This window comes from Phymastichus coffea, unplaced genomic scaffold (genome assembly GCF_024137745.1).
Source record: "Phymastichus coffea isolate CEN01 unplaced genomic scaffold, Cenicafe_Pcof_1.1 PCOF00055, whole genome shotgun sequence".
In the NCBI taxonomy this organism is placed as follows: Eukaryota; Metazoa; Arthropoda; class Insecta; order Hymenoptera; family Eulophidae; genus Phymastichus; species Phymastichus coffea.
In genome coordinates this window covers 777,449-794,522 of record NW_026706866.1, presented here as the reverse complement: position 1 = coordinate 794,522, position 17,074 = coordinate 777,449, and the positions used below count along the sequence as shown (strand labels likewise).

Here is a 17,074-nt window from a genome sequence, read left to right as displayed (position 1 = left end):
TATCAAATACGTTTTGTTTTTATTAAATCTTGTTCTTATAGATAAGCGTTTTTTATTGCAATAAATATTTTCAAAATAAAATATCAATATTATCAATTAATCTTAAAATTTTTATTGAATTCCATTTATAAGAAACAACAAGAGTTAACATGCCAACATAATCTTTAAGCAAACCACATACAGGTTTAAAACCAAATTAATTTTATTAGCTGAGCTAGTTAACTAGTCTCGAGTTATAATGGTACTTACATTATCACAAATTCCGCTTTTTACATAAACAGAAGTTTTAGATCAATCTAACAAATTGTCAGTTATTCATCACTGATATATCATAAAATCAAGGATAAAAAATTATTAATCTTACTTGTAAAAAAATAACAATTACAGAACTAAAAATGCCCAAATCATGATTCTTTTTCTTAACTATATGTAGCTTAAAAAATGAATATAACTAAATGTCTTCTTTAAATACTCGCATTTATTACTTAATGATAATGTAAGAGATATAGAAAAACCTTGAGAAACATAAAACCAAATATAGTTTCTATAGAAAAATTAAGTGTTTGAATTATTCGTTTACAATGTTAACACGTTTACAACAATATTTTATCAACTATAATTTGCAGTAAGGATAAATAGATAGATTTTGAGGCACGGAGCAAAAGGCAGTGGATAGCCTATTCTTGTAATTCAAAAAGAAGTACAATATAAGAAATCTTCCAGTGTCTTCGCTTATTTCCAAAAATTGTATAAATTTATCTGAGTATCACAACGGTTTTTTTTGTACGTGTTGTTTCAAAGATAGGAAAGTAGAAAAGTTGTATATGAATTATTTTTTATTGTAAATACGATATGAATTCCAGTTGATATGAGATTTGTTTTCAATAGACTATAGATATGATATGAAATTTGTTATTTGTTTGTCACAGATACCTCCTTTTTATATTAAAATAGACATTTTAATCCTTCGGTATCTCTCAAAATTATATAAAATCGTTTTTAAAAAAAATATTTTTAATGGTATGATGAAAAATTTTTTGCGTTTAAATTTCGAGAATTGACCTACAGATTTTCCTTACCAATGGAATAAGCTTATAGAGAAGCGAACATGACCGATTGACAACAGAGTGCCCAATAATAATAAATACTAATACTGAGTATACGTATAGCATTTTCCCTACATAAAGCGTGTCTTACCACTCTATACCAAAATCGAAATAACCGTTTATCGTTCTTGAAAATTTTCTAAAACGTTATATCTTGAGTGTCCGAACTCAACGAGTTTAAAAAGTTTAAAAATTGGAATGCCTACTATATTATAACAATACTACATCAAATTGCTAAAGCAAGCAATTGTTATTTAATATGTTGCATGTTTTACGTACAATGTGCTGTAAAAAGTTTCTTTTACATTTCGTTTAAACGTTACCTAATAACTTCGTCTCCTTTCTCCACCTATACAATAAAAACATGCATTTGGCATTAAAAAAACACACATGTAACATTCAACAATCAAGAAAATTAATTACACTCAACACATATCACACGTTCCTTGCAACCTTTCCTAATAAATTACATTCATAATAAGCTATCTCTAAATGTTTGCTATTTGCTTGAAACAGCTCACATTGTTAGGAAGACGAAGAATAGATAATTTCCTAAATTCGCATACATAATTCGCTCAAAGCATAAAAAATGCGTATTCGTGTATATAACAATAATACGCTTGAAAGTCATATGTTGCTAAAATTAACTATTTGATATAAAGCTGCGGTGAGTGAACATAATATCACTCAATATATCATCACCGAAGTCATCATCGAGGAGTATGATGAAATGGGCTTATCGCATGACCATATACATGTGTTCCTCTTGTGCCTGCCTTTGAAGTTCTTGCAAAGCCAAATACTGAAGACGCGGCGACATTGTCACGTATTCGGATAAATCTACGGGAATACTGTTTGGCCCGGAAATTTTATCTTCTGGTGTTGGTGTTGCATCTTCTTGAGTACTGGGTGAGGTTGAACGCGTACCACCTTCCGAATCCAATCCATCGTCACTGACACTAAAAAATTAACCATTAAATCATTGCTCTTACCAGTAAATGTAATATCAAAAATCAACCAAAAGTTACCTTCCATTTTGCGTGGACGACGAACCATATCTCTGTCTCGGTGGTAATGGTGGCGGTTGTAGTTTTAATGAGGAATTCAATATGAGTTCCTCAGGATTTTCATAGAGATTTGATGGTACCTTTCGGGTTCTCGTGGAGACGAAATCATCGAGTATCTCCTCATAGATCCCAGAGGCAATGGATATGCCTGATACACGTCTCAGTGACACTTCCTCCAATTCCTCGAGACTAGCGCTGACATTATTCATCGAGGCCGGTTCTGTTTCGTACACATTGTCGATGGCTCGTCTATGCGTCGATGACGTGATTTTCGAAAATCCGTCGAGTGCCGCTGTAAAGACATCAGTCGAATTAATGAGCAAACAATTACAATAATAACAAAGCTGTGGAACATCGACGAATGCTTACTTGGACCGCCAATGATAATCTCATTGAAAATCTTAATCTCACTACCGGACCTTGAATTATAAAGAACACCAAGTCCAGCATCGACAAGATTTGCGGTGATTTTGTGTCTCAATTTCTTGCCGCGAGAACACGTAGCTTCTTGTTGTACGGCTATCCTCAAGTCGCCTTCGCTCAGACTCAAAGGACGTTGATGTTGCTGGTTATGATGATGCCTTTGTCGAGGACCACGTCCTTGAGAGGCGATATCTCGAATCAACCTCGGTCCGTGGAGACAGAATATCTGTAGCTCGCCTACACCACCGCGAAACTCTTTGGTGGTATGTATCACGCAGATACATTTGACGTCTTCCGTGCTGCCGTGGGTTGCTAAGTGTACGTCACTTGTTTCCTTCCACTCGATCGTCTCTACGATCTCGCCGCTGTGAACGTCTTTGACGAAGATCCCCGATCGACTGACCACCAGGTCTCCGTATAGTCCTGAAAATTTAAAGTATGCTAGGCGTTAACACACACACACACACACATTAAGCAACGGATAAGGCAGAAATGATGCCTTGACGTAGCTCGGATGCGAGCTCGCGCTAACTACGAAACCTCCAGCTAACAGATTTATCGTTAAACATGTAACAAGGTCCACACGAGAGGTGGTAAGCTTACCAGTCATCCCGGACGATCTAGAGTGAGCGTTATCGACCATCGACACGGCATAGGTACCCTCCATGAATCTATGCCTCCTCGGCCTGAGCATCTGCCTGATACCAGCCATCCATTGCTGACTCTCGATCTCGGAACTCGCCGCCAGATACAACAGCGGCTTGCGCTCCTTCGCTGGAAATATACCAAACGCATAGGGCTTGGTACGCGATTCCGTGCGGCAAATCACGGCGTTGGCTGGGATTTTGATAATATTGTCCTTGTCATTGGCGTTTGGATTGCTACCGTAACCCTGATCCAGCAGCACTTCGATGCCACGACCCACTCCGAGCTTCCGCACCGTACACCAATGTCGCCGCCACACTTTCCACGGCGCTAAAGTGCGCTTTTTCATTCGCTGGCTCATGTTTCGGCAACTTGCCAGCTTCGCATCCATAAAGCCGCCCAGCTCCGGGTGGTCGTCACCTGCCATTCTTACTGCAGGTAATTGCGTCGGTCTGTAATTTGAAAATGATATACGTATAGCCATTATTATTAAAATTAATTAAACCGATTATTCAGCCTTTCGCACGTCGCGTACGAAGGTGCACTTTACTTTTGCATCTCGCGGTGCATTATTTGCATTGGCGCAACTACGACGTGGAATATTCTCTCTCATTTTTCGCTAATATATTAGTGTTGTATTGTTATACCGAGGCTGCATTGTCAGTCGGGAGACGAACAAGGTATATACTTATTATATTTTCGGACGTATATATTCACGCGTGACGTGAATATTTTATCGCGCTATTATGCACGTCGAAGCCACGGAAGAAAGTTGGCGCCGGGCAAGACAGAAATGTTTAAAAATTAAGATACCAAAGAATTTTCGTGTGCGCATTCTACTAAAAAAAAAAAAAAAAATTGAAAGTCGCGAAGAAAAAAAATCAAACGAATTAAGTCAGCGTGCCTAAAAATATGCGCATGTATATATATAGCAATGTGCAAGCACGTGTACCCCTACATAAGTGTTTTTAAGAGAAGTGCAGTAAAAACACAAGTCTCGCACGCCCGAGGAAATCGGATTTCGCGACGAGCGGACGTACAAGAGAGGAAAAAACGAAACGAAGGAAGGAAGGCGAGAAAGTACGTGCGTGAGATACGCGCTTAAGATAACCGTCATCTCTTTCGTCGGCAGAGGGATTTCTAATATATATAGGGAAGAGGAAGGAAAGAAGGAAAAAAAGGCGTCGTACATATAATACCAACGCATAGGTTTCTTTTGCTGTTTTACCTTATCGGAATAGTATTCGTTCTTTGGGGGCTGCCGTTCCGAAATGGAATAATCGATTGACTTAATTTTTCATTTTTATGGGAATAGCTTTGAGCCGTTCAATAACGTTAAAATGACAATTATGAAATATCGCTGGGATGAAAGAACATCGTATTTATTTCGAAATAACCGTAGAAACTAATTAATTATCCACAAGCGTCTCTCTGGGGAATTTTATTGCATATATGTGTACACAGACAAATCACAACGAAGGCTGCTCACTGCACTTTTTTGTCACACTGATTTTAACGAGTATTTTTAGCACGTATATTTACTTAATCTGATAAGGGAATTTACAAACCTGAACAACAACGATGAAAATAAGCACGACATCTTACTACTCGAAGGCAATTATAGTGATTTAAAAAAATAGAATACTAAAAAATCACGGTGGTAAGAAAATGTAACACACGTATACACCGCGGCAGTTAAAAACTACCTCTCTTTCAGTTGTAAACTGGTTGTGTGATTGCTAAACAGCGGGCTGTAGTCTTCTATCTCTGTCTTCTGTAGACTCTTGACTCTCACCCAATCTCGTACGCACGGCAGCTGCCGTTACACGCTACACACCTTTTTTATTTCACGAAGTAAGTCGTAGGGTAATCCCACATACTTTAATCATCGTGCATCAAACAGAAACAAAGAAAACTCAAACAAAAAAATTACAATTCGTGTAGGCTTGAAAATATATTTGTGCAAAAGGGCACCGAAAATAACGACGAAAGTTGTCGTGCAACTCTGCAGAGTGTCGCACGATGACTAAACTACCCGAGCGAGTCTGCGAATCGAGAGCGCTTCGTTCCCCTGCGGCTTTCTATGGGGGAGAGGGAGAGAGAGAGGGGAATAAAAACCCCCACCTGCTGGATCGATCCACTAAACTCGTATACAGCGCAGGGCCCCACCCTGCAGCAGCCTCAAACTCTCCGCCACCGCCGAAGACCTAGCGGCTACTGCCCTCGACAATATTAGGCTGGGAATGCATTTAGCCCAACATTGTGTCACTCATTATGAGCGCGCCCGCTACTCTTCAGCCGCCGTTACATTATACCCGTCTCTCTCTCTCTCTCTCTCTTTCGATTTGTAACTTTTTTCCTCGGGGTCCTTTCTTCGATTATGTCTTTAAATGACCCTTATTAGCTGTTGACTTGTTTTTCGTGCAATCCTTCTTTTTTTACTCGATTGGATTTCTTTTCTTTTCGACTTCCTGTCGATTAACTTCGAAGAGACAGATACACGGGATTTTATCGGGGATTTTCTTTTTTTTTCGTGGCGGATGCTTCTCTCGAAACCGACAGCTGCTTGAGAAATTTTATCGGTAATAGGCTTTGAGTGTTTGATGATCTTAAAATGCGAAAAGTGCTTGAGCTGCTGGCAAAACGATATCTACAAACTGCAAACATAAACTACGTGATTTTTCTTGTGCCTGTACAAAAGCATTTATTGTTGGTTACTGACATAAAAGCGATATAGAGAGAGAGAGAGAGAGAGACATGTATCAATTATCGTGGAAGTGAATTATAGCTTTCCGTTTTTCTTGCAGCACGTATGACAAAGGGGTTTGGTCGATTGATGAAAAGTGCTACAGTCTACATACGTGTGTATACGACGTGTACTGCAGCCTACTGATATGTAATGGCCGGAGTTGAAATTTATTTGCCCGATCAAACGCTTTATTGCTGACCATCAAATCACACTACTATATTGTGTCTCTCTCTTTCTTCGGGAAAACAGAGTTTCGATACAACGAATATGCATGCACTCGTCGCCAGGAAGTTTCCAATTAAACGTTCTGGCTGACACGCGCGAGCTGGTAAAATTAACGATGCACTCGAAAACCAAACTACGTCAGATGCGCAAATTGCAAGTTAATCGAAACAAAAATTTCTACACCCATGCACCCTCCTCCCCCCAAAATCATTAAAAGCGTCAGCGCAGAACCTTAATAGCCGCGAGCGCGACCCTTTTCAGCGCGCGCGCTTTTGATCTTCCGACTCTGAAATCCGTGCTACGCTAATGGAAATAAAAATTAAAAAAAAAACGAGGGAGAGAGAAAATTGCACTCGAAGTCTGTACTATTACGACGGCCGGGGATCGCATGGAGGTAAAAGAAAATAAAGGGGCGGTTAAAGTGTCTGCATGTAATTTTGGGGTTGCAGGTGCGCGCAGCTGACGCGTGCAGCTTGCAGCGCGCGGCCGCCTTCGTGAAAGTTTGATTTCGCGTTTCCTGTATCACGGGTGTACCGTTGCCAATGCCAAGGACACGCGCGCTTGCCACGGTAACGTTGTTTCGATGCGCGCGAGTACGACCGAGCTCGCGACGTTATACCGAAAAAACATCGAATAGTTAGACGAGCTTGGGGGGGGGGGGGGGCACGTCGAGAGAAAGCTTCTCAAAAAAACAACTCGGTATAGTAAATCTCATATTGTGCCGGAGCCTTCACCTTTTTTACTTGGAGTAAAGAACTGAAATGTCCTCTTGAAAGTCAATTCCAGCGACGGGTTCTGGCAACGCTACGTGCGCACCGTAGCGCCGACGAAAGAGCGAGAAAAGGTAAAGCAGCGGGAAATCCGTCGCCCGTTTACCTGTTTTTATTATATTATATTGTTGCTTGTCTGCCGGCGGGCAGCTTTCACCCAACGAATCCAGCCGAGTGGTCACAACAGGGATCTTCAGCGTATACACACAGGCAGGCAGACATATCAATCGAACGGTACGCCGATGCGTCACACTCGCGCGATCAAACGCGTACGCGACTCGACTGCCGACGCGCGAGCTGTTACGCGATCGTTGCATTGGCGGCAAATCGCCGCGGCTTCTTCCCGGAAAGAGAAAGGTGGAGGGAGTCGATGACTGGCGTTTGTTCTCCAGCCTCGAATGAGAATCGCCACGGCGCGACACTGTACTGGGCTACGCCTGCACGCGCCCAGCCGTGGACGTGCTCCGTTTATCTTGCAGTGTTTAGCGAAGGAGTCAAGAGGCACGAGGGATCGGCATTTCTTTTTTCTTCTTTTTTTTTCATGGGAGCTGTCGGCAATCGCAGTTCCAGTGTGTCGTTGGTCTCTCGGAGAGGATGTTTTGGATTTGAAATTTACATAATTATATACAATACACATGATGGTACGCGGCTACCACATGAGTCAACACTTACAGATTGTAGTATGGGGATCAGCAGACACACAGCCCGTGATAAGGGATCTTTGCCATCAGCTGCAATCCGCTTGATGGAACTTGATAATTATACAAACAATTCACAGGGCAGCGCTGTATAATGTAAGGAAATGCAAAGATTTCTGGGAAACCCGAGCTACTCGTTAACGGGGCCAACATAATCGCGTCGCTTCGAGTTTTCCCTCTCTACGGCCACCGAGTATATTCTCGTGATTTATGAATGGATTTATGGATTTATGGCGCGTGATTGCCGGAAAAATAAATTCGCCGCTGGCGCACGGGCCACTTCCGATGTTTTCCTCCCTCGCTCGCGTCGCCGTTCGCGGACTGGTCATACTGTGCGACTTCCGACGTTGTTTACGGTAGCAGGTAAATCGCAAAGCGACGAACGGCTCCGACGCCTTTGAAACAAAACCTCGGCCGAGATTTCCGTGCGTCCTCACCGAGGCCCTGAACCGCGCAATTTCTACAGTTTCATTCGACTATTACAAAAGAGGCCAGTTCGTTTTTTTACCGTTTTGCTCTTGTTTTCAACGTCGCTTTGACGCCCTTGTCACTATCCAGCGCACACGCTTGTATGTTTTTACCGATACGTTCTTGACAATCGATTTGCTATGCGCCTAAAGAGTCTTCTGACTCGGCTGCAGTTCGTCGAAAACAAAATCTTTCGCGTTTCATAGGTAAACAAGTTTAAAATGACGGGTCATCAAATTATCGTTCAGTCAACATCGACACGGAGTCGATGACTGGACCAGCAGTAGATAATGGCGCGCGCCACGGATGGCCAGCCCGAGATCGAGTCTTCTGGCGTTGTTTGCCCTCACGTCGAGTGGTTTTCCCCGCGAATATCTTGGCGTATTATTTTTTCCCGAAACCGAGATTTGTGGCTTTTGTTCGCCGCCTCTGCAAGCGTCGCAGTTTGGCCGAAAGGCGGCGCGTAAAAGTCGTAAAGGTTGCCCAGTCGTCGTTCGGGAATAACTGTCGAGTCGATCGCCTGTTGACAGACTAAGCGAGGTGTCATAACTCAGGGTTATGGAAGGCGTGGCAATGGCGAGTGTTGGTCACCGTTGCTCGGCGGCCAGGTGCGTGGTCGGCTGCAACGCGTCAGAGGCGTCGCGCAGGCTGCCACGAGATAACCGAGATAAGATCAGCGGACCAGGACAGCTTTATTGCAGCGAGGCGCGGCTTTTACGTTGACGTGCAGAGATCGGGCTTTGCGCCGAGCAGTGTGCCAGCGGCAGGATGCACCTTGACGTAGATGAGTCACCCTTGTTTCGATGTTAGCGGCGTCGAGGGGGGTCGCGCAAGGGGATACTCGCGAGCTACCCGTAGTGTCATGGAGTGTCGCAGCGGAGGAGGGGGACTGTCGTCAACGCGATGACAGCAGTAGTTTGTCAGCGCAAGAGAACGACCTCGCACAAGTCGTGTAAGTTGACGCTCACTCTATTCAATGAGTATGGGGCGGTCTCGTGGTCCAGCTATCCTTTCTAGACGATGTCGGTCATCCACGAGCCGCAGGAAATCTGCTCATTGACTATATATCAGCCCGCATAGTAGCCCGAGCATTCCGAGCCTATGAGGCAGGCATAGTCATTCTTCTTCCCACCTCACGAGTGTGAACCTGGCTAAGTTCGCTCTCATGCAACTTTTTCGATCGCGACAGTTCCGTTCACATTTGCGATATCAACGAATCGAATATTTCTAAAAACTTGCGTAACATTGTATTGTGTGCAATTGTTTGCTTTAATAATTATGGCATTAAAAGTGAAACTTTATATACAATTTGAAAAACGTAATGTATTGAAAAATAGGAAATTAAGTTTTCTTCGCTAAAAAGAAATGACGCCTTCGTTGAAGCGGTCGCTTGAAACGCGATAGCTACCAACTCGACGACTAATAAATTTGACAGGAAATAATCCGACGTGTCTAAAATTCAATTTCGTCAAGGAAAGCAAGCAGCGCTAGACCAAATACTCAATTTTCGTCTTATAGCTGCGATTTTACTATTCACTAATAGTGTCAGTAATATCCTTATCGGACGTGTTAGGTGTTGTGAGTTTTCATTATGAATAATAGGTAAATTGCATGTCGACTTTGCTTTAATTTGTCTTCTTTTACGTCTTTTCTTTTCATGATATAGTCTATGAAAACTTTTTAAGCACGCTTGATCACGGTGACCAGCAACCGACCAATTATATAGATACAGCTACTTGGTGTGCAGTTCTCGCAGATCATATCTTCACTTCTAAAAAATATTTAATTTAGGCAATATCTGGTGGTTTGGATTGCACTTTAAGTTATGGATTCAGTCATAGTGCCCGTCAAAATTTTTCGTACGCATATATCCAATGAGAGTTTAACTGAAAGAATATATTTATAATAAAACATTCTGATTTGGAAAAATGACTACAATAGCCATTCAAAATAAATGAGAAATAAAAAAAAATGAATAATTCTATATGAATTTTTGACAAATAGAAGTATGATTCAGAATACATAACTACGTGATAGAGAAAAGCGCGACATAACTGCAAGTTTCTTTTGCAGTTTGTCATCGTACTTTAATTTATTATGTCAAGTTGGCGATTACAATAACAATACAGTTATACATTATTCACCGTCATCATGGATAACGCATTTCATTTTATTAAACCTTATAGCATAAAAAAGAAAAGATCCTGCATACCTCATACATTTCACAGTTTATACGTTTCACCAGAGCATCGACTATCTTTCACGAACTTTAGATTTTGTTATCGTATTAGTTTTTACTTTATCTCAGGAGATGAGGCAGTCGTAGTTATTTATATTCTCACAAGTACATTTTCAGGAAACTTCAATATACATCGAATTCGCCAACAATTTGACATAGCTTACATACTTCTAGTAATTTACGGAAATCATCAATGATTGAATAAAGTTTTAATTAAAAACAGCTAAGTTAAAAAATCTAAGAAATTTAAATACCATTCTTTTTCTCGATATGATTTTATCGTATAGCATTATACAGTTAATAACTGTAAAATCAACATTTCATCAATCAAAACTTAATGACACTTTCAAAACTTTTAATTTTGTCATAGAATCACAATCACGTTGCATTACTGGTATATATAAGCCATTGCATGAGAAGTATCCTTTGTATATTTTGGCATTTTTATGCGAAAAGTATTTTTTTTCATAAAAGAAGTACAAGTTTTAAATCAGATTTAATCAAAAATCATTTTTTTTCACGAATATGTTCTTTTCTCGAAACATCTTCATTTATCAAGCATTAAAAAAAAGTCTATTACGTAAAGTATAAATTATAAAATACTAATCTGCTTGATATATATTGAATTCATTACGGAATATAAGTTGTTGAAATTGTACAACTATAGTTTCACCAAGTACGACAAATTTGAATGCAACTAAAGTTTAAGTAAACTTTTGGATTATAATACCAACTCTCTAATTTGTTTTTTATCACTTTGAAAATTAAGAAAATTAATGATGGAATTTGGTAACTTAATGAGCAAAACTATACATGAGAATTTTTCATTACTGCAATTACAGTAGATACTACTGTGGATAGTAAAATTAAATTAATAGAACGGTTCATTTATTACATAAAATAGGTACAAAGGTACCGATAAGAAGTTCAAAATTTGTTTATTATGCACGTTAACCATTATACAACGTTTATTATTGTGTCACTTTTCAAATGATAGTTTTATTCAATAGTTTCTTGTGTTGAATTAAATAATTAAATAATTGGTGAACCATCAAAAATCTATTGAATACTTATTTATGAAATTACGATGAAAGCTCAATCACAAATTTTCAAGGTTAAATAAATTAAAAAAGGACCTTTAAAATTTGATGTAAAATAAAAAGATAAAATTAGAAAATAACTAAAGTATATAATTACCTATTATTTTTATACCTGTTGTCCAAGGGTTAAGGTACATAATAAATTATTATCCATACTGCTCAAAAACTTAACAGAACAAGCTTGTACAAACGATTGCAATATATGTAGAATGTGGCTTTCTTAAAAACACTTATTTAAAACAGCCACAAAACACTACGTCAGTGTTAACGCTGTCAACATAAGTTCTAAATTTATTTATGATAATCCGAATATATACACGCTCGGTACAACGCTGAGACTGTTCCTTATATTCTTAAAAAGACATTACTTCGGACAAAGAAATGTTCGTTAATATTTGGAAGATTTTTACACTTTTCAATATCTCAATTCATTTCTTACTTTTAATGCATGTTGATGAAAAATATCTCAGATTCAGTAGCAGTTTAGAATTTGTGTTTATTATAATATTACGAAGATCAACCGTTGTGCAATGAAATTTTGGCACTCAGACTCGCCGTACTAAAGTTGTAGTTTAATAAAAAATATTATGGTAAACTACTTCCAAATAACAGTATGTTAAACTGTAAAATTTTGGCAAATAATATGCATTACTGAAAATTAAAATACTGCACGATTCATCAGACTACAAACTATGCAGAAATAGATCTATGTTAAATCTCATGATTCTGCAATAAAAAATAAAAGAAAAAAGAAAGAAAAAAATAATGGCACAAAAGTCTTTGAATCAAAGTATTAATTTACGTATAATCTGATTGCGTCTGTGAAATTATAGTACATTTTCAAGAGTCTCAAAAAGGCCCTAAATGTTTTTTTATTCTCACGATGTATTCTTAAACTATTTTTTCTCTCAAGTACTTTTCAGCTGACTTTTGTGAGGAAATTATTCTGATTAATTTTTTGTGTCTTTTGCGATTTGTGCGTCCTCTAGGATTCTTGACTAGCACGTATAAATCTACATATGCTTCTCTTTATCTATTCATATCCAAAATATTGAGTACTTAGCACATTGGGTAATAAATACCGAATGTTCGAATGATCCATTAATAAATATTATTTTTAGGCAAATTCGCAATGCAAAAATAATTGGATAAAAGGAATAATCGATCAGCTTCTCAAGTTAAAATATTTTCTTAGTTGGAAGTCAACATTTATTTTGTAAATATACGCATGAGTATGTGAAAGTGAAAACTTCGCGTTTTATTATGGACAAAAAGCCCTAAAAATATTTACTGGCACTGTCGATAAATAACCATGATCGATCGATACCTCTAGTTAACAATCAGCTACATCGAATTCACTTTCATTATGAATTTAGTCATAACTGGATTTTAATAAAATTCAATAGGTACTATACATATTATTCTCTTAGATGTAGACGCTTTTAAAGAATTTTCATAAAAATATTAAATAGTATATCATTTCATCTTTTCAATGGTTTTTATTAAATATTTTTTTGTTGAATATGTTTTACGGCATACATTGCCTAGTTTCGTCATTTGAATGTTACTCGTATAGCATGTATGGTTAACTGCTTAATTTACACATCGCTATACACTAAAAAGCACCGATCGACCAGCGTTAAAAAGCCGAAACAAGTGCGCTTCGAGGATATTTTGCACAAAAATGTCCATCAAAGTATATACAAGTCGTCTTAGAGACAAACAAAATTAAAGCAAATCCATGAGCGCATTGCTAACTCTCTCTCTTTCTCTCTCTCTCTCTCTCTCTCTCTCTCTCTCTCTCTCTCTCTCTCTCTCTCTCTCTGTCTCTCTGTCTCTCTCCCCCTCTCTGTCTCTCTCCCCCTCTCTCTGTCTCTCATACTGTCCTCGCGTATTCATGGCAATTGTTTCTTTTTTTTTGTTCTAATAATTTATTTGCAATGAGTTACGGCTCGGCTTTGCTAAGAAATTGGAAGAGCAATCGCTCGTGTCTGGCTGTGAAGCGTGCGAATCTCTTCATTATCGCGATCCTCAGTGTGGCAGCGGTGGTAGCAGGAGCGCCACTAACTGTCGTCGCCGGTTAATTTTTAGTACTGCCACTGCGCGGACTTGCTGGTTGACTGGTGGTTTGCTGAGCACGTTGAATGTAGATATTGAGCAACTTAAGCTTGCTGCCGTAGAGTGAACTCAAATGGGGAGCTAGAACATCCTCACCGACAGCTGCATGTATTGCCACCATACAAAACACCGCACTTTTACGTACCGTCGATTCCATGTCGTCATAAGCCTGCAAATTTATAAACTTTCATCAAACTCACTATACTTATTAAATTTACGTCTTCCGCGATTGCAGTACATGTGTCACGGTAAATATTATTGATCACAAAGTATAATCAACTTATGTGTACCTTTATAAGACCGGGCATCACTTTCGATAAATGGGGTTCTATAGCCTCCCGGCCGTAATGTTCAACCACCTTGTGAAGCATTTTTATTGCGCCCATGTTTTGTGGGAATGGCTCTGTGGTCATCATTGAGGATGCGAACTGGATGGTTTGTTCGGGTGGTAGAATCACAGCTACCGTTGCTGCACACTTTTCTGCCATCCTGAGTACCTGTTTATAATAAGACGTATTATATTATTACATAAAATATTGTGTTGTTAAAATGAAATTGTGAATGGTATTAAATACGAACTACTCAATTAGTTTCATAAAAGTTCTTATTGTTCCATAAAATTTATATAATCAAACAAATAAATACAATTGGTTAAGTACATGCTTTCAAGATAAGTCAATCTGCATATTTTTGTCAATCATGCAAAAGAAAAAAAAACGAATACAGAAAAAACGATTACTTTAGCAATACTAGCAAAAGAAATCAGATTTACGACGTGCTTTCGAACGAATTACGTCAATATATAAAAGAAACTAATAAAGCATTATGCATTTCCAAAATGCAATATTTACTTAAATCGCTAAAGTATAGAATTGCTTCATGATCTTTTGTCGAATCAAGACCTACTTTCCTTTTAATAATGGTATTGGATGAATCGTAAAAGAAGCGCAATTCAAATACAACACCGAATATACCTCAGGAAATTTTACCGTGGTTCTACTGCTGTTACTGCTGCTACTACTGCTACTGCTGCAGGCATCAGCCTTCTGATCATCAAACTTATGAGCTCTTATAACTTTTAGAACAAGTAACTCCGCGTAGCTTGAAAAGCTCTCCGCTAATTCAGGGCACTTCAGCATGTCTATGAGCGATTGAAGTACTTCAATCTGCATTTCTTTATTGTCACTCGCTAAGCTTCCAATCAACGTCTTGAGAAGTCTTCTGCAGATTCAAAAATGTGCCAAATTAGAAAATTAAGTTCGTAATGTCTATCTCACGCCGTAAAAAATAAACTTACTTAAAATGTTGTTTTATGTACAGAGCGTCACCTTCGCGGACATATAATTGAAATTCTTGTAACGCAGCAACTTTCTCCGTAATTTGCGATTCTTCAGATTGCAAAACTTTGAGCGTGTTATCAAGAACTTCGGGTCCTCTTATAGAATCAGGAGACGAGCCATGCGTTTTATATCCATTATTTTCTTGAGGTAGAATAAGATCACCAGCTATTGTATCATTCGAACCGTTGACAGCCACGTTTGTCACAGTTTTACCACGTTGCGTAGGCGAAGACACCGAAGAAGAACGACCCTGCAGTATTACAATAATAAGTATATTGATACCTGATTACCACTACTATATTTATAAATATTAGAAACATACAGAATTAGATAATGTGAGGCCTTCGAGTCTCTCTTCTACATCAGCCATATTACTAATTCCGCTGTCTTTACTTGTGGTTGCTCTTTCTAAACGCTCGAATCCATAATTTTGAATCTCAGCAGTCGTACGTCTAAGAGATCTATGTCAATATAAAATAAAAATAAAAATATTCAAAATTGAATGATAGATGCAATCAAATCATAATATATTCCTACTTGTAAACTTCTTCTGGATTCAAACTATCATCTGTGGCATCGTTATCCAATTTCTTTCCACGAGCTGGTGAATTTGGAACTCTGGGCGGAGGAGTACCAGGTGACGCAGGTGTACTCGTAGCAGATGATCTTCTCAAATGAGTTTGAATTAATGGCAATGCGGTTTCCTGGTAAATTTTCAATACGTTGATTCGAACAATACGTTTTACTTATCTAGAGAGTTATTCAAACTCTGACAGTAATCAAACGTGACTGACCTGGTGATACTTTGGCAGTTCAGAAAGTATCATAGTGAATTGTGATGGATTCAAATTATAAAGAGCTATCACAGCAGTCTGAGCATGTCTTCGGACATCTTGACTTTTGGCGTCTTTTGTCCAGTCCAACAATCTTGCAAGTCCAGGACCAGCAGAACTACTGACAGCGGACGGTTCGGCAGTCTCAGCGATTTGCGCAATAAAAGTCAAAGTAGCCACTTTCACACGGGAATTAGGTGTTTGCGTGGGATTCGTAAGAAATCGCATTACAGCTGGTAAAAGTTGATCGCCGTTAAAACATTCCCTGTTGAATTATTCGTTATTATAAAACTGTTTTATTGATTTGTGAAAAAAGTAATCTTACCTGACTACTTCTAACGTTTTATTTATTTTTGTTTGAACCGATCCGAGTAAATCTGCGCCTAGTTTATTCAGAAGTCGAGTACACAATACGTATAGCCAATCACCAAGATCTTCGTAGTGTGTTTGTATCAGCTCGTTCAAAGTATCCAGAAATAAACTAAAAACCTTGGTGTGAGAGTCCATAAACATTTTCGAAAATATATCAGTTATCTTGCGCAACTCGGTGGCATTTAGAGTATATCCATTGACGAGGAAATGCTGTAAAGCAAATAAACCTTCTTTACGATCGCCCCACTGTTTGCGTCCACAGATCTCGATAATCTCTTTTATATCCTGAAATTAAAAAAAATCGATGCACTGTATTGGATTCTTATGTTGTTTGAATGTCAGTTGAACAAGTGAATAGATATTTAGAACTTTAAAAAATGCAAAATGTATTATGCGGGATAGAATACTGTATTAAAACTTACGAAACTTAAAATAATGGGCTACGAATTTGAATTACTTCATCTCAATGTCAGGAGTATATATAATATAATAGAATAATGAAGATAATAAAGAATATGGATAATAATAAAGAAGAATATAATATAATAGAACGGAGAAAGGATCATTCATTCTTATTTCAGTATCGTATGAAATAAAGTAGTATGTAAACAGGAGATTTTTTAAAATTATTAGTTCGAATGAACAAGTTTAGTTGAACAAACCTTCGGTGTCGACTGTTCCCACATATCTCGATAAAGTCTTTGCTGAGAACCGCTCCATGAGAATGACTAACAAAGTTCAATAATGTCAGAACATATAATAATTTCAGGTATGTCCAGTTAGTTCCAAAGGATAGAAATAGGCGGCAACAAAAATTGAAAAGAAACCAAACATAAATTAGACACGACTTTTGGAATACAAATACAAAATTTATCCACACCGTTTTAGGCATTGTTAATTGATTATATTTAGCATTAGAAA

At 38.4% G+C, this 17,074-nt stretch overlaps 2 protein-coding genes across 17 annotated transcripts in view; both read right to left on the bottom strand.

Annotated features, from left to right (window-relative positions):
• Window positions 1-21: 21 nt before the first annotated feature.
• On the bottom strand, window positions 22-7,218 carry LOC131665924 (uncharacterized). 6 transcript variants are annotated; one of them, XM_058938177.1, is made up of 6 exons: window positions 4,948-5,244; window positions 4,810-4,885; window positions 3,200-3,693; window positions 2,543-3,019; window positions 2,135-2,465; window positions 22-2,065 (listed from the first exon to the last, which is right to left on the bottom strand). In XM_058938177.1, exons 2-6 carry the CDS (start codon window positions 4,839-4,841, stop codon window positions 1,843-1,845), a joined length of 1,557 nt encoding a protein of 518 aa, XP_058794160.1. In that variant the 5' UTR covers window positions 4,842-4,885; window positions 4,948-5,244; the 3' UTR covers window positions 22-1,842. The 6 variants fall into 6 exon arrangements, with proteins under 6 accessions (XP_058794160.1, XP_058794162.1, XP_058794164.1 ...); XM_058938179.1 differs by lacking the exons at window positions 4,810-4,885; window positions 4,948-5,244 and adding an exon at window positions 7,092-7,218; XM_058938181.1 differs by lacking the exons at window positions 4,810-4,885; window positions 4,948-5,244 and adding an exon at window positions 6,950-7,066.
• A 2,967-nt stretch (window positions 7,219-10,185) lies between these two features.
• The window catches only part of LOC131665861 (CLIP-associating protein 1-A), a 32,760-nt gene continuing 25,871 nt past the window's right edge, over window positions 10,186-17,074 (bottom strand). For 9 of the 11 annotated variants that reach the window (XM_058938042.1, XM_058938043.1, XM_058938044.1 and 6 more), the window contains 9 exons: window positions 16,816-16,881; window positions 16,107-16,438; window positions 15,743-16,046; window positions 15,486-15,652; window positions 15,271-15,409; window positions 14,906-15,198; window positions 14,583-14,829; window positions 13,899-14,105; window positions 10,186-13,777 (listed from right to left, as the gene is read on the bottom strand). In XM_058938042.1, the coding sequence (XP_058794025.1) occupies window positions 13,571-13,777; window positions 13,899-14,105; window positions 14,583-14,829; window positions 14,906-15,198; window positions 15,271-15,409; window positions 15,486-15,652; window positions 15,743-16,046; window positions 16,107-16,438; window positions 16,816-16,881 (1,962 nt within the window). In that variant the 3' untranslated portion in view covers window positions 10,186-13,570. The remainder of the gene's footprint in view (window positions 13,778-13,898; window positions 14,106-14,582; window positions 14,830-14,905; window positions 15,199-15,270; window positions 15,410-15,485; window positions 15,653-15,742; window positions 16,047-16,106; window positions 16,439-16,815; window positions 16,882-17,074) is intronic. The other 2 variants (XM_058938047.1, XM_058938045.1) reach the window with 2 other exon arrangements.